This window comes from Propithecus coquereli, unplaced genomic scaffold, assembly GCF_000956105.1.
Source record: "Propithecus coquereli isolate 6110/MARCELLA unplaced genomic scaffold, Pcoq_1.0 Scaffold355, whole genome shotgun sequence".
Classification (NCBI taxonomy): domain Eukaryota; kingdom Metazoa; phylum Chordata; class Mammalia; order Primates; family Indriidae; genus Propithecus; species Propithecus coquereli.
Window position 1 is genome coordinate 4,470,031 of NW_012149230.1, and position 25,539 is coordinate 4,495,569.

The 25,539-nt window shown below is 43.2% G+C and overlaps 1 protein-coding gene and 1 pseudogene across 3 annotated transcripts in view; both read right to left on the bottom strand.

Annotated features, from left to right (window-relative positions):
- Positions 1–25,539, bottom strand: part of DHRS7B (dehydrogenase/reductase (SDR family) member 7B) — a 46,982-nt gene that overhangs the window by 15,833 nt on the left and 5,610 nt on the right. For all 3 annotated transcript variants that reach the window (XM_012651435.1, XM_012651433.1, XM_012651434.1), the window contains exon 2: positions 1,759–1,937. In XM_012651435.1, coding sequence (XP_012506889.1) covers positions 1,759–1,937 — 179 coding nt within the window. The remainder of the gene's footprint in view (positions 1–1,758; positions 1,938–25,539) is intronic.
- On the bottom strand, positions 10,843–11,143 carry LOC105816107 (annotated as a pseudogene).

Here is a 25,539-nt window from a genome sequence, read left to right on the forward strand (position 1 = left end):
GCATGCCTGTAGTCCCAGCTACTCGGGAGGCTGAGGCAGAAGGATCACTTGAGCCCAGGAGTTTGAGGTTGCTGTGAGCTAGGATGATGCCACGGCACTCACTCTAGCCCAGGCAACAGAGTGAGACTCTGTCTCAAAAAAAAACAAAACAAAACAAAATGCTTCTCCCTGCGATCAAGAGAAATGGCTGTTGACTGCCTTATCTATATATAGTAGCTGAGTAAGGTCAGAGGACTGACCGATGGCAAAGGGCCTGCAGGCAGCTGTCTTTTCAAAGGTCTGAATATCTAATGACAGCTCACTTCTGGAGACCTTACCTCATGTCCACAGTGGCATACAAATGAATCCACACTCCTTAAAGCCTTCCCAGGCTCCCCCCGGCCCACTGCAAACCACTTACTCTACAGACAAGGCCCTATCTGCTCACTGTATTCATGCAACACCCAACCGCTCATGGCCCCCTGGACGGCCATGCTGTTCCCAGCCCTGGGCCCTACCTGGAATGCTTTCCCTAATGCCCATCCTCCCTTTTACCTGGCCATCTCCCCCCAAGGTGAGGCTTTATGACTGTGAGTTCTGGAGTCAAAGAAGCATGGATTTGAATCTTGGCTTTGCACTTTCTGGCTGAAAGTCCCAGGGCAAGTCATACTTTCTCAGAATCTTAACTGTGAGAATTCAGAGAGATCATGCATGAGAAATGCTTAGCACAAGCCAGCACATGCAAATGTGCCTTCCCCTCACCAGGCCTGGCTGGGAACACCCATCACTGAAATGGCAATGTGATAAGTCCTTGCCTTTTTCCTTGGAACGTAGACTATGAACTCCTTGAGGGAAGGGACCCCCTCTTTCATCTGTCTGTCCTAGCACTTGGCCCAGAGCCTCGCACTTAGCAGACGTTCTGTCAGCTCTGCCTATGCTGTCACTAACCAAAAGATGCAGCAGTGGCTGTGCCTACCACAATCCAGGGAGGTCCCGAGCTTGCTTCTGTGGAATTGAGCTTGAATGTGGATGGCACGTGGAGCGGGGCGGTGTGTGCAGACGCTGAGGCAGGAGGGCAGGAGGCTCACGCAACGTGCCTGCATTTACCCTTCATCTAGGCTGCCAAAGTCAGTATGTGTGTGTGGAGGGAACACAATGGAGCCCTGAAACTGTATGGGCTTCCAGGAACAGAACAAGGGGGGTTGGGGTGTGACATCCTCCAGGCTCAGAAGTTCAAAGTGTTCAGTGAATTGGAATGGACCTGGACTGGAGAACCTGGTTAAGGAGCAGCTGAGGCATCACTTCCTGTCTGTGACCCTGCCGAGGATGGGGAGGCATGGGCTGGGCGAGTACTAAGGCCATGAGCTGGGGGTGCTGGCTGAATCCAGGAAAGGGCATGTTTCATTTGGCCCTCACAGAGGTAAGAACACTTTTCAAATTAGTTGTCCACATTTGAAAACTGGGAGATTTCACATAAAAATTCCTACTTCCACAAGCAGCTGGAGCTGAGTGGCGGGGCATGTGCCCTCCCACTGGCCAGCCTTCTCCACCTGCTTCTGCCTCCCCACCTGAACCTGACGGTCAGGGCCACTTCTCGTCGTGCTTCAGCTCCCGCTTTTTCCTCTTGGACCAAGGACAATGACATCCAGCCCACTTCTCTTCTTTGCATTTCCTGCTTTCTCTTTGGGCACTTGTGCTGGTGATCCCTGTGCAGCTCAGCCGCACCTCATCCCTGGCTGACGTCCCCCAGCCCCTGATAGCACTGCCCCGAGGACCCACCTTTTCCCAGTCCTGAGGTGGCACCTGTAATCACCACCACGGCCTTCCGCAGGTAGGCCTTCATGCGTATCCAGTGCAGCAGCCGGAACAGGCCAAAGATGCCCAGGCATCCAAACAGCAGGGGCAGGATGGCCGTAGAGGTGATAAAATCCATGACCCTGACCTTCAGCAGACTCTTTCTGGAAGAACCAAAATCAAATACACTAGTGACAAAGTAGAACTCCGGGGACTTACCAAGTCTGATAAAAATCTCAGAGCTCTCTTCTGCAGACTTCAGCTCTGAACCTCAGCAAGTATCTTTCCAGGTCCTGCACTCTATGCTGACTGTCCAGCACCGTGGAACGTGTTTCTCTCTCTCTCTACTGACGTGAGCAGACAGCAAAGCCATAGCCCTCATGATGCACCAGAGAACAAGCTGAGACCGTCATTCAGCTTAGACTTGGTCACACAGTGAGTGTTACTAGAAGAGGTGGCATATCAGTACTCACCTGGTTCCGCTTCAGAAACCTGTTTTGGCGTTATCTCTAGTAATGCCCGTTATCATTTTCAATCCCTGAATATTTGTGAAACCAGTAAGTTTTTTTTTTTTAAAGAAAAGTAAAAAGGAAATCATACCAATCCTTGTACTCTTCAGAGCAGACACTTGGGGGATGGATGTTTCTGGGTGGGGCAGCCCCAAGATCGTATCCGTGGTGGCCACAGATGGACTTCTGACCACAGGCCTCACAGACACCCAAAGGGAATTCAGTGCGGGGCAGAGCTGCTCTGTGCCAAGTGTCAGCACAGACTCTCGCTGGTCAGCTCGTTGCCCCGCCATGCACGTGGCGTGTTCTCGCTCAGCATTCTCCAGGGAGCCAGTTGGTCAGATGAAATTGGGAGGACACATGAGTGTTTGTGCAACAGTGTGCAGTCAATTATCAGGAAACGTATCCATTTTTCCCATAACTGCCCTTATTTCCCTTGAACCTCCCCTGTTCCTCAGTACTCACCCATGTCCCTGTGCCCAAAGCAAGAGCTAAGAGGGGAGACTCAGAGTTAAAGGAAGGTCAGGGATGAGCTGGAGAGGAGCAACAGCATGTGCTGTCACTTTGAAAGAAATGCCCTATAAGGCCACTCGATGAGCAGGCCAGAGTCTATTAGACAAAAGGTCCCCCACAGTCTACCTCCAGGACTGTGGTTTCATAAACATAGTAACCCTTTTCATGAAGGAAGAGGCTGGAAACCAAGAATAGCGTTCTAGCAAACCAGCCTGAAGCTTTAAATTGTCAGCTTGGGAGTAGCCATGTAAAACCCTCACCTACCTCTAAATGTCCCATCTCCTCAACCTCACATTTTATTTTTTTATTTTATATTTTATTTATTTTTTTTATTTTATATTTTATTTTATTTTATTCGTATTTCATTCCATTCCATTTCATTTCATGTATTTTTGAGACAGAGTCTCACTCCGTTGCCCTGAGTAGAGTGCTGGGCGTCAGCCTAGCTCACAGCAACCTCAAACTCCTGGGCTCAAGCGATCCTCCTGCCTCAGCACCCCCAGTAGCTGGGACTACAGGCGTGTGCTACCACACCCAGCTAATTTTTTCTATTTTTAGTAGAGACAGGGTCTTGCTCTTGCTCAGACTGGTCTCGAACTCCTGACCCCAAGCAATCCTCCTGCCTTGGCCTCCCAGAGTGCTAGGATTATAGGTGTGAGCCACTGCGCCCAGCCAGCCCCACATATTTAAAAAAATATTTCTGCTTTCTTTCCCAAGACAGTATCAACTCTATGGATGCCCGAGTGAAGCCAGGAACACTGCAGACTCCCAGTGCGCATCCACCCACACACTACGTTTCTCTGATCGTGAAGTTCATGTTTACGGTGGCTGTCCTGATCTACGCTAAACTGGCCCACTGCAAAAGGGTACTGCCCCAACTTGAACTGTCACTAGCTTAGAATTTAAGTTTTGACTTGCCTTTCCAAATACATCTAAATTCTTGACCACCATAAAAAATAACATTCTTAGACTATAAAAATGACTGTTTCTCCTCAACCACTACTTAATCCACTTCTGAAAAATTCTCAGCTACTATCTGCTGAGTGGATACAGCTCCCTTTCACCCTGCACTGTGCCAAGCCTATGCTGGATGCACTGGGGTTAAAGTGGCATCTAAAGCGCCAAACTCTTTACCTGGACACTGCTAGCCCCATCCGCTGCCCCAACAGGAAGCTCGGGGCAGGTGTTCCAGCCTGCAGGCCAGGCTGAGCCCTAAGGACATGCTGGGCCCCAAGGACCCTTTGGCACCCGGGAAGAGCTCAGTGAAGGTCTAGAGCAGGCGCCAACGCCTGTGCGTTCCAGCGTTCTGCAGGTGCTGCCTGGTCCTTCCCAGGGCCCAGGCCCTGAAATTGGAGATGGGGGATGCTTTCCCAAGAGTAGGAGAGGGGCAGGAATGGTTACCAGTTTGTTGGAATAGCTTTACCAGAAAACTATAGCCATTGACAGATGGCATGAGTAAGCCCTGAGGTAAGTAGTTTGGAATGTTCATGTATTAATAATAAACTGAAAGTGGGGTAGATAGATTTCAACCTTGCTGGATGGCTGTCTGGGAAAAGCTTTTTTCTCACTACAATCCCAGGTCCTTGTACCAGGCAGGTATCAGGGTGGGGCCACCCTGCCTTGTCCAGAATAGCCCGGGGCCCAGCCCCCGCCATGGATGAGCTATGAGGTGAGAGGGGTGGGGGTGCTGCTCAGGGGATGATGGCAGGACTCAGCCTCTGGGACCCGGGCCCAGCGCTCCGCCAGGTGTGCAGAGTGGGTGGAAACCACTCTGCACAGTCCTCCCACGGGCCCCTGGAGACCAGAGCCTGTGTAGTCTGCCCCATTTCAAACCTGCAATGTGGGGCTGAGCCAGAACTCCGCTGAAGGCCAGGGGGTCAAGCAGCAAGGAGGCAGCATGTCGCCTCCCAAAATGGATCTCCTAAGAAACCACTGACTGCAGCAGGACGATGGCTGTGCAGGGGTCATGAGGATAAACCCCAGAGTCAGCCTGGCTGGGGTCCCACCTTGGTCAGCCACTTGCCAGCCTGATGAAGAAGGGACCTACCACCATGGGCCTCAGTGTCCTCATCTCTAAGATGAGAGTCTTAGGGAGCCTGCCTCCCTGCTGTGTCACAGCATTGGGTGAATTCCTCTGCGTGACAGTCCCTGCCTCTGGGTGAGCGCTCAGGGAACACAGCTGCCATCAGCATCACCATGACCCATAACTAACGCAAAGCTCCTGGCCTAGGAATTCACTTCACGGAGATCAGACTTCCGAGGTCTAAAAGAGCCCTGGGTTTATGAATACTGGTTCTTTCCAGATAAAGGAAACTCATTAAACATAGAGTTCAATGTGGTTTAATTTCTATACCTTCATAAACTCATTAGTTTAATTAAATTAACAAATAGGAAAAAAAAAACCAAACCTGTCTGAAGAAGTCAGGATCCCACACCCCAAGTCTTACGTCAGACAATGTGGTCATCAAGGCCAGTGAAGCAAGGAGAGAACAGACAGGTACCAAACATCCCTCAGCCCCTTTTTCACACCCAGGGAGGAGCAGGATGAAAATAAACCAGCCCAGCAAGGCTCCCCAATGGAAGATGATTAAAGCTTCCAACAAATTGCATTTTCATGCAACCTAATTAAAACTCAAGCCAGCAATCTATGACATGAAGAAGAGAGAGAAAGCTACACACCGTCTTGTACACTTCTGGGATTCCTTGAGCACCTGACACAACATCACAGGCCAGCCTTGGTCTCCTGGCCCTGGGGACCACTTTGCCTGAGGCAAACATGGCGCCGGGTTAATGGGATCCATCCTTGGCCCCCGCTGCTTTCTGTGGGGAGAGCGCACATGTGCATTCAGTCTGGCAAGTTTTTATAGAATCAGAATGCAAAGTAAATTGAAAATTAGCGCTGACTCTCCCCAGCTAACGCAGGATAGTGATTTTGGGAAATGATACCCTGGAGCAAGCCATTTATTTGAGAATCAGGTTCAATTTCATCATAACTTTCCTGACCAGATGAAGCTGTTCACATTGACAATCCTGACTCTTTCCGGGATGTTTTCAAATTCTTAAAGACCTCCTAAGTTTCCTTCCACTCTGTAGTGCACATGGCCATACCAATGGGCCCCGGGCCCTGGGCCCCTGGGCCTCCTCAGGCTCTCAGAGACAACTGTGCAAACTCCTGGCTTACCCTCGGCAGTCAGGATGGCCACAAGAGGTAGCCACAGATAACCCACTGACTGCCTTGCTGTGGTGTCTGTGGGACTTCTCTCCACAAGAGGGGTAGCTCCAAAGTGGAAGAAAGGAATTGTGTCCTAGCTGGCCACATTTCAGATCAGGAAATAAATCTATGTACAGCAAAGACAAAGGGAGGCCTGTTTTCTTTGAAAATGGTATATAAAGACTTTAATATGTTTATAATTTAGGCATTTTATACCAAAATGCTTATTAACTGCTGGTTTCAGACATATATGGCCAGATCATGGACTGAGAAGGCAAGACTGATGTTATAAAAAGGGAATGGGAAAAAAATCCTGCTCACAATTCCCAGCATCTAGAGATCAACCTGTAGAGAGATCTATTCAGCATCACTGTGAGTCATAGCAGAAAGCAGGACAGGTACACAGAGAGTGAGGTTGGAAAAGGAAGAAGGTGATAGCCCTCAAATAGCAACCATGGAGCACCCGTGACTGGAAGCACAGGCTGTACATGTATGCACGCGCTGTCACGCCCACTGCCTGAGTTGACAAGGAAGAGACCTGAAGCAGGATCGTACACTAATGAGCCGCATAACCTGGCTTGAGGACGTTGGAGAGCTCAGGGGTCATATACCAAAGCTGTTCGCTTGTACTTTCATACATCACAAGATCAATAAGCTCTAGACCTAAGTTAAAGGAGTGCAGAAGTAGGAAAGTTCCCTCATGGGTGAGTGTTTCTCAGGCCCAGGTAGCCAGAGAGTTTATGGGTTCACACTGTGACTCTGGAACTCTGCTGCTCTTTTATTTTCCACAGAACCCCCCGAGCTCTCTAACTTCTTCATACCAGATTATGTGGCTCAGCCCTTTTTAAGGGCCTCTGGAACCTCAGATTAGAAATGAGACCAAGAAATCAGCTCTGAGTAGAAATGTCACCCTTTATACCATCCCTGCCATTCCTTGTACTTTGGCCAAAATTCTCCATTGCATTTCACAGATGGAATCTGTTCCTAAGATTCCTTTCTTCTCTCAAGCAATTAAAAACAAAAAACCAGAATCATCAATAAAAGCAGGTTGTTGGAATCTACTCAGAAACCACACAGAGAAATCAAACTATTAATAGCCACATTTGAGAATCAAAGGAGGGGATCTCAAAACCTTCCAAAGTTTTAAAAAAAGAATGATTTCAGGTCTGAAGAAGGATTAATCATGAAATTATTTGCCACGTTACACACAAACTCAGGCTAAAGGGCAGAGAGGGGTTCCAACTGGAAGGCAGGATGCTGAAATCATGCAGCAAACAGTGGTTCAGTATCACCAAAGCAGTTAGGATTCCATTCCCACAAACCCACACGTACTCTTATTTCATAACTGACGGCCAGTTCTATTCAGCTGCTCTATTTAAGGTGACATAAGCTACGGGGCATGCTATGACCCATACCTAAAAATATATCTGAAAATTTACATCTATTTTCAGAAAGTCAAAGCAGAGTACAGCTGCTCTTTTTTTTTGGTCTCAAGCGTCTGAGAAGCCACAGCTAAGGTCGTCTTCAACTAGAAAGAAAGAACAATATCCTACCTCGGATGGCAGCTACTTTGCCAGTGGTGGGTCCTGGCACCAGTGTCTTCTCTGGTCTTTGGACTGGGGCAGCGTGACTTAGACTAGAGGCCAGAGGATACCTTCAGGTCAGCAGGCCCTCCCTGGAATGCCGGAACAAGCCATGGACGAGCGGCTTGTGGAGTGTATTTTGGGATGCCAGCCTTAGGGCCCCCAGTTTAAAAGAGTGCAGGCTGTCATCAGTACCAACAAAACCCAGAGGAAGGCTGGAGAATCTCTCGCACCAGGCTCCTAACTGGTCACTGCTGGGAAGAGAAACCACATTGAAGTGAGCCGTGCTCTTCAGTAAGATGCCAAGCACGCGATTTCCAGCAACCCCAGCCAGGGAGGGCAGGAGGAGAGGTGCCAAAGCCCAGCCCAGCCCCTGTAGTGTGGCTGCACAAGGGCGTGGGGGTGGGCGGAGTATGGGAGGCAGAACACACATGGGAGGCTGACCCTTCATTATGGTCCAACGTCTTTGTTACCAGTTTGTAAACATGGCATTTACAGAGCTACCTAGACACTTTGACACAAAAAAATAATTTTGGTTTCTAATATTCTTTTTAAAGTAAATTTAGTGTTCCTGGAAGATGCTGGAATGATCTCACCCTCTGTCCCAGAAAACACATAAGAGGCCCACAACCCCCACCCTAAACTGGACAAGGCACTCGCTGTAGTGGTGAAGCAGAAGAGTACCACGTAGGCTCCAGGAGCTGGGTGCAATGCCACCCTGCGCGTACTTGCTGGGTGACACAGGCAAATTTATGCTCTATTCGTGACTAAGTGTCCTCATGTCAGAATGGGGACGATAACTTCAATGAGAAAACGTGCATAAATGTACATCCTGAACCAATGTGCTGCTGAATCACAAACTGACTGAAAAAAGGCAATTCCCAGAGAGGATTTCAGAAACGTTCTGAGCAACAGCAGACGAGCTGCCAGCTGTAAGGGTTCGCATGTTTAAGTATGTTTGGTAGAAAGACCAACCTTGTCACGCTGCACCCACACCTGTGCATCCTCTCAGGTCCTGGATGTCATTTGCTCATCCGCTCAACCGCTATTCTCAAGTGCCCTCTGTACCAGGCCCGGGGCTAGGAGCAGGGCAGGCAATGAACGAAAGAGATGTGCTGTTTGTTGTTTTTTTTTTTTTTTGAGACAGAGTCTCACTGTGTTGCCCGGGCTAGAGTGCCGTGGCGTCAGCCTAGCTCACAGCAACCTCAGACTCCCGGGCTCAAGCAATCTTACTGCCTCAGCCTCCCAAGTAGCTGGGACTACAGGCATGCACCACCATGCCCGGCTAGTTTTTTCTATATATTTTTAGTTGTCCGATTAATTTCTTTCTATTTTTAGTAGAGACGGGGTCTCGCTCTTGCTCAGGCTGGTTTCGAACTCCTGAGCTCAAACAGTACGCCCGCCTCGGCCTCCCAAAGAGCTAGGATTACAGGCGTGAGCCACCGCGCCCTGCCGAGATGTGCTGTTTGATGATCTCATGTAGTCAGCTTCGACAGGAGACTAACAATAAACAAAGAAATACGAAAATTAAATGATTCTAATTGAGCTAATGGAAGACACAATCAGTGTAAAACAACAGACTGTCGGGCTGTCCAAAGTGCAAGCCTTGCCTGAAGATTTCATTCAAAGTCAAAACAATTCAAACTACTGTCCTGGCCAACTACACACCTGGCCCGTGGCTCAATTGTGACTCCTGAATCTTAGGTTATTACCTTAAAATATTACATATAACAACAGCAACAAGACAGACAAAATGCCAATGTAAACACGAGGTCAGGAATCTAGAGTGTTTAAAAGGAGCTGCTGGAACCTAAACCTGAGTATCTAATAGGAACTATACACAGGCATCAGTTTCAGAAACTTAAGAATAAAGCCCAGCAATTCACAATGTTTGCATTCAACATTGAGCACAATTACCTACTCTCCCTGCTTAAATACAGATTCATTCAAGAAATGTTTACTGAACACCTACTGTGTGATAACTGTTCCAGGCTCTGGGGTGCAGTGACCAAAACAGGGAATTACTGTCCTCATGGAGATGACATAGTAATGGGAGAGACAAACAATAAGCAAGATAAAACGTACATTAGTGTATACAACATGCTGAGAGCTGCTAAGAGGAAGAGGAAATAAAAGCAGGTGGGGAAAAGACAGTTTGCCTGAAAACCTCAGGGAAACATCTATAGTTGATGGATATGATTTGAATTCAGCACTTTTTCAATTATGTTCCATTCATTTGAAACATTAGCCCCTTATATTTCATTCCTTCTTTCAGTTAGCTAACAAATATTTACTGAGTAACCAGTAAGGATGTGAGGCTAGGGCCGTATCGGTGAATAAGCAAGACCCGGACCCTGATGTCACGGTGTTTACGGACTATGGCAGTGAAGAGATCTATCAGTAAACAGACAATTACCATGTGGCAAGGGCTCTAACCAATGCTATCTTTTTTTTTCTTTTGTAATTGAGATTTTATTGGTTGTGTTGAGAATCAATACAGACATTTCAATTTCCACACAATTCTTAACAAACATACCAAAAATCTAAAAAGCCATTTATTTTAATTCTTTTTAAAACAGTTATGCCAGTGACTTTCCAGCTTAAAATTTGGAGGCACATTTTCCTTAAGAGGATATCAAGTACCAGTATCTTCAAATGTTGATAAGCTGTTACACAAGTCCCACCAATTCACAATTTATTAACATATATACTCCATACTCAAATTTTCAATCTTTCACAGCACATTAACAAAGTTATTAGGAAAACAGGACAACCACGACCAAAGATGTTACAGAGTGTACACAATTCTGACAGAGACAGCCATGATCAAGGAGTGGTTTTCTTTAGGAAACAAGTCTACTAAAAAACAACTAAACGACAACATAGAAGTAATTTAAAACGTTCAAGTCATTAAATGCAGGCCTGGGACTCCACACTGCCATTTAGTATGCTCTGTATAATAGGATATGAACACTAACTCCCATCCATGGAATGTTAAGCTGACACCCAAGACAGTCAAAGCCTCCCATAATTCAATATCCCACACTATTTTCTGGTTGTACCAAAAAATAAACAACCAGTGAATGACTTCACCTCTCAAAAGAAAGAAAAAATGGGATGAGGTGGGATTTCCTCCTTCTTAAAAATGCTTCTAGAGCTACTAAAAAAAATTTACAAAATAGTTGATAAACATATTCCTCTGGATTATACAAGAAGGGAGACAGGGACCACTGATAAGACCTGGTGTGTGATATTAATCAGATGTGGCTTCTCTCTCTCCTGCTTCACCAGAGGCTGGACTCTCCTCAGTTTTAGTTTCTCCACTTTCTGCAGATAAATCTTTAGTTTCTTGGTTAGCCACTTCAGCCTGTTTTCCCTTTGCTCCCCTTTTCCCTTTTGGTTGCACTTTTTTGTCTGAAGATTTACCCTTTGCTGCTGCCTTTTGGGCTTCGTTTCCGCTTTTCAGGAGCAGGTTTAGCTGACAACCACACAGATCTCCTCTTGGGCTCTTCCTTGACCGCACCTTCCTCTTGGGCATCTTGGCGGGAGGGCATGTGTGGGTGCCTGCGGGCAGGGCCTGCCGAGAGCCTTAGTGAAGCTGGGCTGCCTGGCTGCCCGAGCTGCTGAGACCCACCCCAACCAACGCTGTCTTAAGCAGATAGCTAATCTGTTCATTTGTATTCCTTTTCCCTCCACTAAATGCCCAGTAATGTTGGATGGGATTTTCTTCGTGAGGGTACTCAAAGTGGGAGAAGGAAGGCACCTCATTATTAATACTTCACAGTAAGCAGACTCCAGGAGATTTGCAGCAGGAAAAGCAGCACAACAAAAATGAATTTTATTTCTGATATGCTTTTTAAAGTGAACTTGAGTCACTGAAATATGACAGTCAGCACAAAGCCTCAATAAGTCAAATATACAGTTGAGTTTTTACTCAAGGGTAAATGTGTCCCCAGTGTCCTGGACAATGCACCAAAGACATCTTTCAATTTTGACTTAATATTTAGATTAAAACTGTATTTTAAATGGTACCGAGGATGCTCGAGAAATATTGAATAATAATTTTAAGAGCCTTCATTATAGCAAACATTCTTTTGATGATTAACATTTTGGTAAATGGGGACAGAAGAAAATCTGGGTCTCGGGGGGTTTGCTCTCGCCTTGGTAACTGCTATCCAACCTTCAAGGCCCACTTGGGCATCACCTCCTCCCTGAAGCCTTTCAAGCTAGCCAGCAACACCGACGTCCACACCTGGACAGGGTCAATCACTTCCTTTTCAGTACAGCCTCCGTGGCTTGTCACAAAGCACCAAGATGGTTTCCCTACACAGCCACCTCCCTCCCCAGATGGCAATTCTCTCCGAAGAGGATCTGGCCATTCATTCTCTGCCTCCCACACCTGTGTGGAGAGAATTTCATGAATGTCTGTCGAATGAGATTGAATCAAGGAGATGATCTAATCCAATCTCCTCAGATTACAGAGAAAACTGGGGCCCAGATTTGTTGTTTTATTTGCCTGCACTCAGTGAGTGACCAGCAGAAGCCAAAGGCCGAAGCCTAAGTAACAAAAGTACGCGCAATCCATTTTACCTACTTGCCAGCTGCCATGAGAAAATTGTTCATTTCAGTAAGAGCTCACTAAGACAAAGTGAAACAAGCAAGTCACATCCCAGAACAAAAGTATGTCATTCACAAGGGATTAAACACTAAATGTTGTTTAATTTCAAGTAGTCTTATGGTTGAAATCAGATTATTTTGAATTCTAACACATTACTGTCTTAGTTTCCTCATGGATTCAGATAAATCATCTGTCTCTCTCAGACAACCAGCCTTACTGTAATTTATCTAGGATGATGGCTCACCCTGAATTCCAGGTTATTTTTAGAACTGAAAAACATTATTGTGAATTTTAACTAGGAAACGCCCTTTACTCTGAAGCAGCTTTTGAATGAAAGTTTTTATAACGATTCTACTAAAAATTTGCAGTACACTAACTTTAATGCCAGAAAACAGGAAGGAAGGGCGCAAACTGGAAGGACTGATGGGCAAGGAAAACATAATGACCTGAGACGGCTCCGCCACGGCCAACTTCTATCCTTTCATTTAAAAATAGCCTAGGAGGTGCCCTATCACTTTCTTTTACCAGGCATCCTAGCAAACATTTCCCTGAGGACACAGCTGTGTCTCTTCAGGACAGGCTCACAGCAAGTTCAACCGCTGGTAGCAGATTTCCCATCCAGGGCCTTCTCAAACTGGAAAAAAATTATATATATACACACGTATATATATATACATATTTGGCAAATTCCAGAGTATATATTAAAAGAAAAAATACCTTAAGTTGAAAAAATCTTCAATACATTCACCATAGTTCTTGTCAGAATGTGTAATGGCATAAGGGCTATCTTTTCAAACTACATTTAAACTAGAAAGTCAATACATACTGTTACATACCAAAGTTTATATTTATTTTTTTGGCCATATAAACATTAATAGAATTAGCCATTAATAGAATGAAGTAAAAGCAAACCCATTTTAGAATCAAATATCTGAGTCAGGAAATGGAAGATATTAAGTTTCTTCTCTTCCAGTATGGCAAAATGCTGATGGTTGTTGAAGCTGGGTGGTGAGTATATTCTACTCTGTGTATCTTTGAGCCCTTCCATAATTTCTCTCTCATGTTTAACTTTGCTCAAATGAGCTTGCAAAAGTGAGTATAATCAGCTCTACTAGAAGTATCACCCTGTATAATACAATTAGCTAATAAGTACTACCAGAAGCACCCATGAAAATGCAGATCAAGGGCCCCACCCAGCCCAGACCTTTGAAATCACTAACACCAGAAGGGGTGAGACCTGGGAATCTGGACTCTCAATATCCTCCTCTGAGGATATTGATAGGTACTAAAGTCTGAAGCCTCTAAAGATCTCTGCAATTATTTACCAAGGGGATGTGCCACCCTGGGCCCAGGGTGATCTGCTGACCTCCATCCACAGGGTCAGGGCTGACACCACCTCTCCTCCAGCCGGTCAGCAAGAGTCCAGTGGAAGCTCCCACCAAGTCCCTCCACCCACACCCCTACCCTGATGCTCACCCTCATCATCCCATCTGCCTGGAAACCCCTGTGACCAATCTCGTCATGCCCTTTACCCCTGTTTACAGGTCACCACAGGTAGCCCAGACATCCCTGAGCTCCCAAACCCCAAACCACTCTGTACACTCTCTTGTCCAACCCCATCTCCCACCCCTCCCCATATGTCCTAGTTGGAACCACACAGTATGTAGCCTTTCCAGATTGGCTCCTTTCACTAAATAATTTGCATTTAAGTTTCCTCCACATCTTTTCATAGCTTGATAGCTAATTTCTTTATAAGCACTGAATAAATGAATATTCAATTGTCAGGATATACCACAGTTTATCCATTCACCTCATACTGAAGGACATCTTCATGGCTTCCACATTTTGGCAATTATAAATAAAGCTGCTATAAACATCTGTGTGCAGGTTTTTGTGTGAATACAAGTTTTCAATTTATCAGGGTAAATATAAAAAAGTACAATTCCTGGATTGTATGGTAAGAGTATATTTAGTTTGGTAAAATCAGCCAGGCACAATGGGTCACACCTGTAGTCCTAGCTATTCAGAAAGCTGAGGCAGAAAGCTCACTTGAGCTCAGGAGTTCGAAGTTACAGTGAGCTATGATCGTACCATTGCACTCCAGCCTGGGTGACAGAGCAAGACCCTCTTAAAAGAAAAAAAAAAGTTTGGTAATAAACCACCAAACTGTCTTCCAAAGCAGCTGTACCATTTTGCATTCCCACCAACAATCAATGAATGCTCCACTTTCTTGTCAGCATTTAGTGGCGTCGCTGTTCTGGATTTTGGCCATTCTATTTGGTGTGCAGTGGTATCTCATTGTGGTTTTAATTTGCATTTCCCTGATGCCATATTACGTGGAGCATACTTTCATATGCTTGCCACCTGAACATTTCATCAGTAAGGTTTCTCTTTAGGTCTTTTGTCCATTTTTAAATCATGTTGTTTATTTTTTTGTTGTTGAGTTTTAATAGTTCTTTGTATTAATATATTTTCTTTTTTATTTTTTAAGAGAAAGGATCCTGCTCTGTCACCCCAGCTGGAGTACAGTGGCATGATCGTAGCTCACTGCAACCTCTAACACCTGGCTGGGCTCAAGCGATCCTCCTGCCTCAGCCTCCCCAGTAGCTGGAGTTACAGGGGCATGCCACCACACCTGGCTAATTTTTTTTCTTTTTCTTTCTTTCTTTCTTTTTTTCTTTAGAGACAAGGTCTTGCTATGTTGCCCAGGTTGGTCTCAAACTCCTGGCCTCAAGCCATCCCCGCCTTAGCCTCCCAAAGTGCTGGGATTAGAGGTGTGAGCCACTGCACCCGGCCTCTTCGTGTATTCAGATAACAGTTCTTTATTGGATGTGTCCTTTGCAAATATTTTCCCCCAGTCTGTAGCTTGTCTTCTCATTCTCTTGACATAGTCTTTCTCAGAGAAGAAGTTTTTAATTTCAATGAAATCCAGCTTATCAATTATTTCTTTCATGGATCATGCCCCCAAATCGTTCCCATACCCAGTCATCCAGATTTTTTCCTATGTTCTGGCAGTTATATGCTTTTGCTTTTTACACTTAAGTCTATTGTCCATTTTGAGGTAACTTTTATGAAGGGTGTAAGGTCCTTTTTTTTTTTGCATGGGATGGTGTGTCAGCACCCTCTGCTGAAAGACTATCTTTTCTCCATTGTATTGCCTTTGCACCTTTGTCAAAGATCAGTTGGTCGTATTTATGTGGGTCTATTTCTGGGCTCTCTATTCTGTTCCATTGATCTATTTGTCTTGTTCTTTCACCAGCATCACTGTCCTGATTACTGCAGCTTTATAGTAAAGTAAGTCTAGGAGTCAGGTAGTGTCAGTCCTCTGACTTTGTTCTCCTTCAATATTGAGCTGGCTATTCTTGGTCTTTTGCCTCTCCATATAAACTTTAGAATCAGTTTGTCAGTATCCGTAAAATCACTTGCTGGGATTTTAATTGAGATGGCATTGAATCTATAGATCAAGTTGAAAAGAACTGACATCTGACCCATATCATTTTCCTTCTCCCTGAAAAACTTCAAGATTTCTTGCAAGGCAGGTCTACTGGCAACCCCTCAATTTGTGGGGTGTCTGAGAAAGTCTTTATTTCTCATTCACTTTTGAAGGATAATTTTGCAGGGAACAGAATTCTAGGTTGGTGGATGTTTTTCTGAACTCTTTAAGTATTTAAATATTTCACTTCAATCTCTTCTGTTTGCATGTTTTCTGAGAAGTCAGATGTAATTCTTACCTTCGCTCTTTTATAGGTAAGGTGTTTTCCCCCCCTCTGGCTTCTTTCAAGATTTTTTTCTTTATCTTTGATTTCTGAAGTTTGAATATGATATGCCTATGTATAGTTTTTTATTCTTTAGGCATTTATCCTGTTATGGTTTGAATGGTTTTGTCCCCTCCAAAATTCATGTTGAATGTTTATCCTCAAATGCAACAGTATTAAGAATTGTGGGCTTCTGAAGGTGACTGAGTCATGAGGCAGAGCCCTCATGAATGGGATTAGGTGCCCTTATTAAAGGGCTTGATAGAGGACGTTTGCCTTTTTTGACCCCTCATCCCTTTTGCCATGTGAAGACAACAGATGGCACTATCTATGAGGAACAGGCCCTCACCAGACACTGAATGTGTCAGAACCTTGATCTAGCAATTCCCAGCCTCCAGAACTGTAAGAAATAAATTCCTATTCTTTATAAATTACCCATATAGCACCATAAACGGACTAAAGCATCCTCCCTAGTGTTCTCTGAGCTTCCTAGATCTGTGGTTTGGTGTCTGAGATGAATCTGGGGAAAATTAACAATCAATATTGCCACAAACATCGTTTCCGTTCCTTTCTCTCTTTCTTCTTCTTCTGGTATTCCCATTAAGCATATGTTACATATTTTGTAGTTATCTCCCATTTCTTGGATATTCTGTTCTGTATTTTTTTGTTTCAGTCTTTTTTTCTCTTTGCTTTTCAGTTTTAGAAGTTTCTATTGTCATATCCTCAAGCTCAGAGATTCTTTCTTCAGCCATGTCCAGTCTACCAATGAGCCCATCAGTAGAGGCATTCTTCATTTCTATTACAGTGCTTTTGATCTCTAGCATTTCTTTCTAATCCTTTATTTCCTTTTTTTTTTTTTTATTTTTGAGATAAGGTCTTGCACTGTTGCCTGGGCTAGAGTGCAGTGGTGTCATCGTAGCTCCTTGTAACCTTAAACTCCTGGGCTCAAGCGATCCTCCTGCTTCAGCTTCCCGAGTAGCTGGGACTACAGGTACACACTACCATGGTCAGCTAATTTTTTTGTATTTTTTGTAGTGACAGGATCTCACTATGTTGCCCAGCCTGGTCTCAAACTCCTGGCCTCAAGCAATCCTCCCACCTTGACCTCCCAAATCTTTCTAATTCTTTCTTAGATTTTCCATCTCTTTGTTTATATTACAATATTCTAATAATATATTACAATATTATTAATCTATTCTTGAATGTTGTCTACTTTTTCCATTAAAGCCTTTAGCATGTAAATCATAATTTAAAAAATTCCTGGTCTGATAAATCCAACATTCCTGCCATATTAGACTCTGGTTCTGATGTTTGTTCATTCTCTTTAAACTGTGTTTTTTCCTTTTAGTATGCCTTGTAATTTTTTGTCAAAAGATGGACATGATGCACTGGGTAAAAAGAACTGTGGTAAGCAGGCATTTAGGAATGTAGTTGTAAGGTGCTGGAGGAAGGGGAAATGTTCTATAGTCCTATGATTAGGTCTCAGTTTTTCAGTGAGCCTGTGGACTAAAACTTCACGAGTGCTTTTCAGTTTTTCCCCCCTTAGGTGGGACAGAAAAGGTAGAGAAGGCTGGAGGTGGACATTACACTTTCCCAAAGTAGATTAGGCTCTCATAAAATCCTAGCGGGTTAGGTTCTGGTAAAAATAGTTTCTCCTGAAGGCAAATGTTGAGACAAGCAGAACATTCTGGCCTATTTCAGAATGGTGACTTCCCCCCTCCCCCTGTTGGAAGCACAAAGGGATTTTTCTCCAATATTCACTGTGAGGAGCTGGTAGAACTTCTGAAGGTAAAACCTATAAAAACAGGGGGCGCCCCATGACTGAGTCCCACTGAAGTTTTTTTGTTTTTTTGTTTTTTTTTGAGTCTCACTCTGTTGCCTGGGCTAGAATCCCATGGCGTCAGCCTAGCTCACAGCAACCTCAAACTCCTGGGCTCAAGCGATCCTCCTGCCTCAGCCTCCAGGGTAGCTGGGACTATAGGCACGTGCCACCATGCCTGGCTAATTTTTTCTATTTTTAATTGTTTGGCCAATTTCTTTCTATTTTTAGTAGAGACGGGGTCTCGCTCTTGCTCAGGCTGGTCTCGAACTCCTGAGCTCAAACGATCCTCCCACCTCGGCCTCCCAGAGTGCTAGGATTACAGGCCTGAGCCACCACACCCGGCCCCCACTGAAGTTTATAACTCTCAGACTTGTCCACATGGAGTGTCCAACAATTTGTTAATTACAGTTTGGGTTTTCCTACCATAATACTGGTTCTCACAGAAATTTCTGCTCAAGGATTTCTGCTCCAGTAAGTGTGATTTAATGTATCCACCTGTCTGCCTCTCCAACTTTGGGGGCAGCAGTTTGCCCTATGATTTCACATCTCTGATATATCTAGAAAGAGTTGTTGGTTTTCAGTTTGTTTGGCTTTTTATTTGCTGTTAGGATGAAGTGCCAATCTCTAAGCTACTTATACATCGGACTGAAAACTGGAAGTCCCGCCACCATTTCTTATAATGAGAAGTTAGTCATTAATCCATTGATCATATAATAGTTGTTCCCTTGCATGTGATGAGTAATTTTTCTCTTATTGCTTTCAAGTGTATGTCTTTGGCTTTCAACGGTTTGACTATGATGTATCTAGGTGTAGACCTCTTTGTGTTTATTCTACATGGGGCTCATTGAATTTCTTGGATATGTATATTAATGTTTGTGGTAGCCTGAATAATACTCCCCAAAGATGTCCACATCCTAATCTCTGGAACTGGTTACCTTACTTATATAGTAAAAAGGACTTTGCAGACGTGATTAAATTAAGGATCTTGAGATGAGATGAGATTATCCTGTATTATCTGGGTAGGCTGTAGCCCAGGCTAGAGCACAGTGGCCCGATCACAGTTAACTATAACCTCAAATTCCTGAGCTCAAGCAATCCTCTTGTCTTAGCTTTCCAAGTAGCTGGGACTACAGGCGGACACCACCACATCCAGCTAATTTTTTTCTTTTATGTAGAGATGGGGTCTCGATATGTTGCCCAGATTGGTTTTGAACTCCTGGCCTCAAGCAATCCTCCTGCCTCAGCCTCCTAAAGTGCTGGAATTACAAGCATAAGCCATGGCACCCAGCCTCCCCAAGGACTTTTTAAAACAATTTTTTCTACTACTAGAAATTAAAACTGATGATAATGGACACAAAAACCTAATCACATAGGAATTATGTCTCTCAAATAATCCTATCTGAATGTCTTCATCATCAAATACTGCATGTCAATTAGAAACTTTAAAGAAAAGATGCCTTTTGAAATGCTATCTGTGCCAAGTTAAATTTTAAAATGTTGGCGGAGGGGAAGGGCCACATCCTTAATTTCAAATTTGTGAGGAAACAAAAGATACTAGATCATTGCAAAACTGTTTTTTTGTAAGAATTCACATTTCCTCACTTTATCCAGTACCCTTGGCCAGCTATCAGTTGCTATAGTTGTCCAACCACATCTTCCTTCTGACTCAATAAGAAACCAATTTTGTTTTATACAAGTCAGTGTTTTCTCCACTAAAGAACTTCTCTTTATTTTTTTATTTTTATTTATTTTTATTTTTTTGAGACAGAGTCTCACTCTGTTGCCCAGGCTAGAGTGCCGTGGCATCAGCCTAGCTCACAGCAACCTCCAACTCCTGGGCTCAAGCGATCCTTCTGCCTCAGCCTCCCGAGTAGCTGGGACTATAGGCATGTGCCACCATGCCCGGCTAATTTTTTCTATTTTTAGTGTCCAGCTAATTTCTTTCTATTTTTCAGTAGAGACGGGGTCTCACTCTTGTTCAGTCTGGTTTCAAACTCCTGACCTCAAGCGATCCTCCCACCTCGGCCTCCCAGAGTGCTAGGATTACAGGTGTGAGCCACTGCGCCAGCCAAATGTCTCCTTAAAGTCTATCTTGCTTTTTGCCTAAAAGATCAAGTTGCTAGTTGCCATTTTTCTGTTGAGATATAAATTAGAAGTATGAATGATAATTTCAAATGGTTATTGATATAGCAAACTGTCTTTGGAACTAAGCAGACCTTGGATCAAATACCAACAATCAGACTAACTGGGTGAGTGTCTTTGGACAAATTATTTAATGTTTCAGCCAGTTTCCTCATCTGCAAAATATATGAGTATATGTATGTTAAGAGACCTTTTATTCAGCCCAGATAAATGATAATGATTATTACCACAATTGCTGGGTTATCTATCTAGGGGGTAGATAATATGAGAAAGAGTGAAGAGAAGAAACAAAGAAGATGGATAAATTAATCTTCTTCCTTGCTATGCCCAACACTAATGGGTAACCAAATTAACTATAGATGCCCCTCAACTTACGTGGGGTTGTATCTCCATAAACCCATCCTAAATTGAAAATATTGTAAATCAAAACTGCATCTAATACACCTAATCTACCAAACATCATAGCTTAGCTTAGCCTACCTTAAATGTGCTCAGAATACTTACATTAGCCTACAGTCGGGCAAAATGATCTAACATAAAGCCTATTTTATAATAAAGTGTTGACTATCTCATATAATTTATTGCATACTATACTGAAAGTGAAAAACAGAATGGTTGCATAGGTACTTGAAGTATGGTTTCTACCAAATGGATGTTACTTTTACACCATTGTAAAGCTGAAAAAGCATTAAAGAAAACCACCCTATGTCGGGGACCATATGTATAATAGTTAAATTTCCTAATCTCTCTTTATCCACGATTGGACAATGAAGTGACCTTCTTTTTTATTCCCCTTTTCATTAACTGAGATGCTTCTACACAGAACAATATTCTATCACATTCAACGTACTAAGAAACGTAACACACATTTTCCTGGAAAAGCTGCATTAAAATGTTTTTCTTTTTAAACACATTTTTTAGGCCGGGCGTGGTGGCTCACGCCTATAATCCTAGCTCTCTGGGAGGCCGAGGCGGGCGGATTGTTTGAGCTCAGGAGTTCGAAACCAGCCTGAGCAACAGCGAGATCCTGTCTCTACTAAAATTAGAAAGAAATTAATTGGACAACTAAAAATATATGGAAAAAATTAGCTGGGCATGGTGGCACATGCCTGTAGTCCCAGCTACTCAGGAGGCTGAGATAGGAGGATCGCTTGAGCCCAGGAGTTGGAGGTTGCTGTGAGCAAGGATGACGCCACGGCACTCTAGCCCAGGCAACATAGTGAGACTCTGTCTCAAAAAAAAAACCAAAAAAACACATTTTTTGAAGTGTTACTATCTGAGAAACATTGCATTAAGTACCATAATTTAAAAATTTATATACTGAATTTTTTTAAAAAACCATTAGAGTGGTGGTGTTCTCCACCCTTTCTCAGCAGATTCTTTTGAAAACTGATTATTGCCACATCTCTGCTAAAATGCAAGAATATACAAAATTGTGGAAATGATTTTAAGATCCATAAACCCCCTGAAGCCTATCTGTACAGCCCAAGTTAGAATACCTACCTTTGCTGGAAAATCCTTCTGCAATCCAAATATTTACCACTTAAATCTGGGTGAATTAGTAAACCTGGATTTTCATAAATCTAAATTCCTTAAACTAAGGCAGTGCAAATGAAATACAAATCACTACAGTTCCTGAATGTTAGAACAACTGATTTGGAGTCAAAATGTTGCACCATTTACTTCCTCTGTTTGACACTGGATCTTAAGCATGTGGATCCCCAGTTTCCCTACCTATAGAATGGGGAAATAACCTTCATTCTACCTGCATGTCAAGACAGTTGTGAGATAAGAGACAAGGAGTTAACAGTTCCTCATACACTATAAAGCGCTACATGGCGAATGGGGTCGTTGGAATTATTTGTTCCACAGCTGGTAAGAAGCATCCTCTGCTGCTGCATGTCTACTCCAGGTGAGTGTTTCCCATCCCGAAAGTATGAAATTAGATCAAGAGAAAGCCCAGAACTGTCTGATACCTCTTGCCACAGCTCCTGTAACACTTGGTTGCACTTAGTATGTCCACAAATTGTCTCTCTCTGCTGGCCTAAGAAAAGCTACTTGATTGATCTCTATGTTTCTTGTGCCAGGCACAAGCTGGATGTGGAGTAAGTTTGCTGAATGAATGCTGAACAAATGAAAGGCATATGTGAAAAGAGCATACTGGACACCTTTAACACCTCAGGCTCCCTCGCCATACTCCTGTCTCACGGTTTTTAGAAAACTGGGATTTCAGGACCTCAGTTGCTATCCCAAAGAGTCAGCAGCCCGCGAGAATTATAACTCTTGTGCAAGTTGCTGGATTGGGCTTTCAGGAGGTGCACACACAGGTATATGAGAACATCTATTTGACTGCCATAATTTGTAAATCTCTGGGTTAAGATGAGAGAAAAAAAAGCTCACCCTCTGTAAAGACCTGGCAATTGACAGCAAAAGAGGGACTGTGCTCCTTTCAGATGTTTTTTATATATTACAAAATGCTATAAGGTCTAATGTCACAATCCTTCATTTTTGTGAAAATGTAGTAGAAAGTACTATATATGCCAAATCCTCAAACCAGGCCGGGCGCGGTGGCTCACGCCTGTAATCCTAGCAGTCTGGGAGGCCAAGGCGATGGATCGTTTGAGCTCAGGAGTTCAAGACCAGCCTGAACAAGAGTGAGATCCCATCTCTACTAAAAAAAAATAGAAAGAAATTAGCTGGACAAATCCTCAAACCAAAAGTATGTTTTTATTTCTAATATAATCTTTTGCCTGTTCTATGGCTGTTTCTAATATACATGACAACTTTAATTTAGTGAAACAATATTACACAGATGTCCAAATCACACTAAAAAGTAATTTTTAGCCTGTTACCATATATAGCTATTGAAAAAGAAAAATATTAATAACAGTTACTAATGTTTTTTAGTATTTGCAATATGCCAGACATTGGGCTACACATACTCCATAGTCATGGTCTCATTTCATCCTCATAGCAATCCTATGAGAGAAGTACGTAGTTATTTTAATTTGCTAAGTAAGTGCCTAAAGTCACATAGCTAGCAAATGGTGGAACAGAGATTCACACCTATGTATTCACACTCTGAAGCCCACATTCTTAACTCTTAAGTGCATTAAATAGGGAGTCATGTAAAAAAAAAAAATAACAATCCTTTAGTTGGAACCTTAAACAGGAAGGAGTCTAAGTACTATCCAAGAGATGAAAAGATCCCTAAATGCAGTTCCAATCACCCTGTTAAAATAAATTCAGCCTAAAGCTGTCTCCTTACATATTTTAAGTTTAGCCTAAAGGTTTCTCCATACATAGTGAACTGTAACCTAGCTGGATGTGTAAACAGACTGTAACCTACCTACCCTTGTAATAAATAGTCCAGTTTCAGCCAATCACTGCAGCCCAGTTTTGGCCAATCACAGGTGACCAATTGTTTAAATCATGTTCAAATAAGGGAAAGCTGAGCCATAACCAATCCAGCTGTTTCTGTACCTCACTTCCATTTTCTGTATGTTACTTTCCCTTTCTGCCCATAAATATTACCCGACCATGTGGCAGCCCTGGAGTTGCTCTGAACCTACTCTGGTTGGAGGGCCTGCCCAATTCACAAATCGTTCTTTGTTCAATTAAATTCTGTTGAATTTAATTTGTCTAAGGTTTTCCTTTTAACAACCCAAAAAGAATACAATAACTGCACATAAACAAGCTAGCTGCTTAACAGGAACTCAGTATAATTTCCTTAATTCAGTTTAGCAAACATTTTAAGCCAATCTGGATTATAATGTCATACTCGCAGGGAATTTAGAAGCAACAGCAGTTTCCTAATATAGTACTGCTCACATAAACCTGGAAAGATTTATATCCCCCTTCAAAATTTAGTGTTCCTAGTACAAACGTGCCCTTACTTAATAAAACATGAGTGAAGTACAGCAAGCAAGCTCAAACTGCTGGTAAGCAATGTTAAATCAATTCAGCTGCCATCAGCAGACCTCTCCCTCCACTAAGCAGTTTAGTGGCCAAGTCTCAAGTTACTGTGACCTTTACAAGATGGGAGGGAAAGCTCAGGTAGAATCCAAAGGAATTTGTATGTCCTAGCTTGGTGGGTGGCAAGAAGCTTCCAAGCTGAATTTACCTGCCATTCAATCTCAAATTTTTTTTTTTTTTTTTGAGACAGGGTCTCGCTCTGTCACCCCAGTTAGAGTGCAGTGGCATCATCACAGTTCACTGCAACCTCAAACTCCTGGGCTTAAGCCATCCTCCTGCCTCAGCCTCCCAAGTAGCTGAGACTACAGGCATGCGCCACTGTGCCCAGCTAATTTTTTTATTCTTTGTAGAGACGGGGTCTCACTCTTGTTCAGGCTGGTCTGGAACTCCTGACCTCAAGCGATCCTCCCGCCTTTGCCTCCCAAAGTCAATTTCAATTTTCATCCTCATGCTTATGGCCTTCTAGAATAGATTGAGAGTTTATTTCTGCATTAAAATAACATTACCTACCAAGAAAAGTCTCATATGTGTAAAACAGGATAGTGACAAATGACATTATTGTCTATTAATAACATTAATGCCCTTATTAACAAGACAAGCCCTGAAAGGGTTAACTACCAGGAACTAGAATTTTGATTGGAAACCAGCAGAATTGTAAGTAAAAGTATCCTTAACATTTCTCTTTTTTAAAAAACTAACGTAAAAGAAATTACCGGCTAGATTTGACCACTTGAGGGCATCCTAACCACAAACAACTATGTGGAACTTACTTAAAAACCTTCTGTAGAGTAATCCCCATACTGTCCAGCATTATGGACGTTACTGCAGTCCAACATTTTACTGCACTGTAAGTGTAAGCAAATTTTTAAAACTGAATTTTCCCTGTTGCCAAAAGGGAAAGAGATCTTTTCTCTCCTTCCCTTTTCTTACAGCATTTCTTTAAAAAACCTAGTATTTATAAATCCTTCCCCTACCCATTTGATATGTATGTAAATCTGTTTTTTTGTTTTTTTTTAAGAGACAAAGTCTTGTTCTGTTGCCCAGGCTGGAGTGCAGTGATGCAATCACAGCTCACTGCAGCCTCAAACTCCTATGCTCGTGCGATCCTCCCGCCTCAGCCTCCCCATTAGCTAGGACTACAGATGTGCTCCACCACACCTGGCTAATTCTTTAATTTCTTGTAGAGACGAGGTCTGGCTAAGTTACCCAGGCTGGTCTTAAACTCCTGGCCTCAAGTGATCTCAGCCTCCCAAAGTGCTAAGATTACAGGTGTGAGTCACCACATCTGGTATGTATGTAAATCTTTTTAAAGGCTAGCTCTAGCCAGCAGTAAAAGCCAGGACTGTTTTTCCGAAGGGCCTAGAGCCCCCTTTTTTAAATGGAAACATCAAGGAAGACAGCGCCCCACCTCCATCTCCCCATCACAATGGAAATTTAGCCTAGATGCCTTGACTAGCTGTTTATCATAGAGATTGGAGATGTTTTATTTTTTCTTCAGAAAAAGGCAGTTAAGTAGCACAGATAGCACCCCAATTACCATGTGAATTTAGGATGAACTATGAAAGCATGTATAGTAAATGGTGCTGTCAATTCTTCTTACAAGTGGACAAATTTCCATTAATCTTGAGACTATGTATG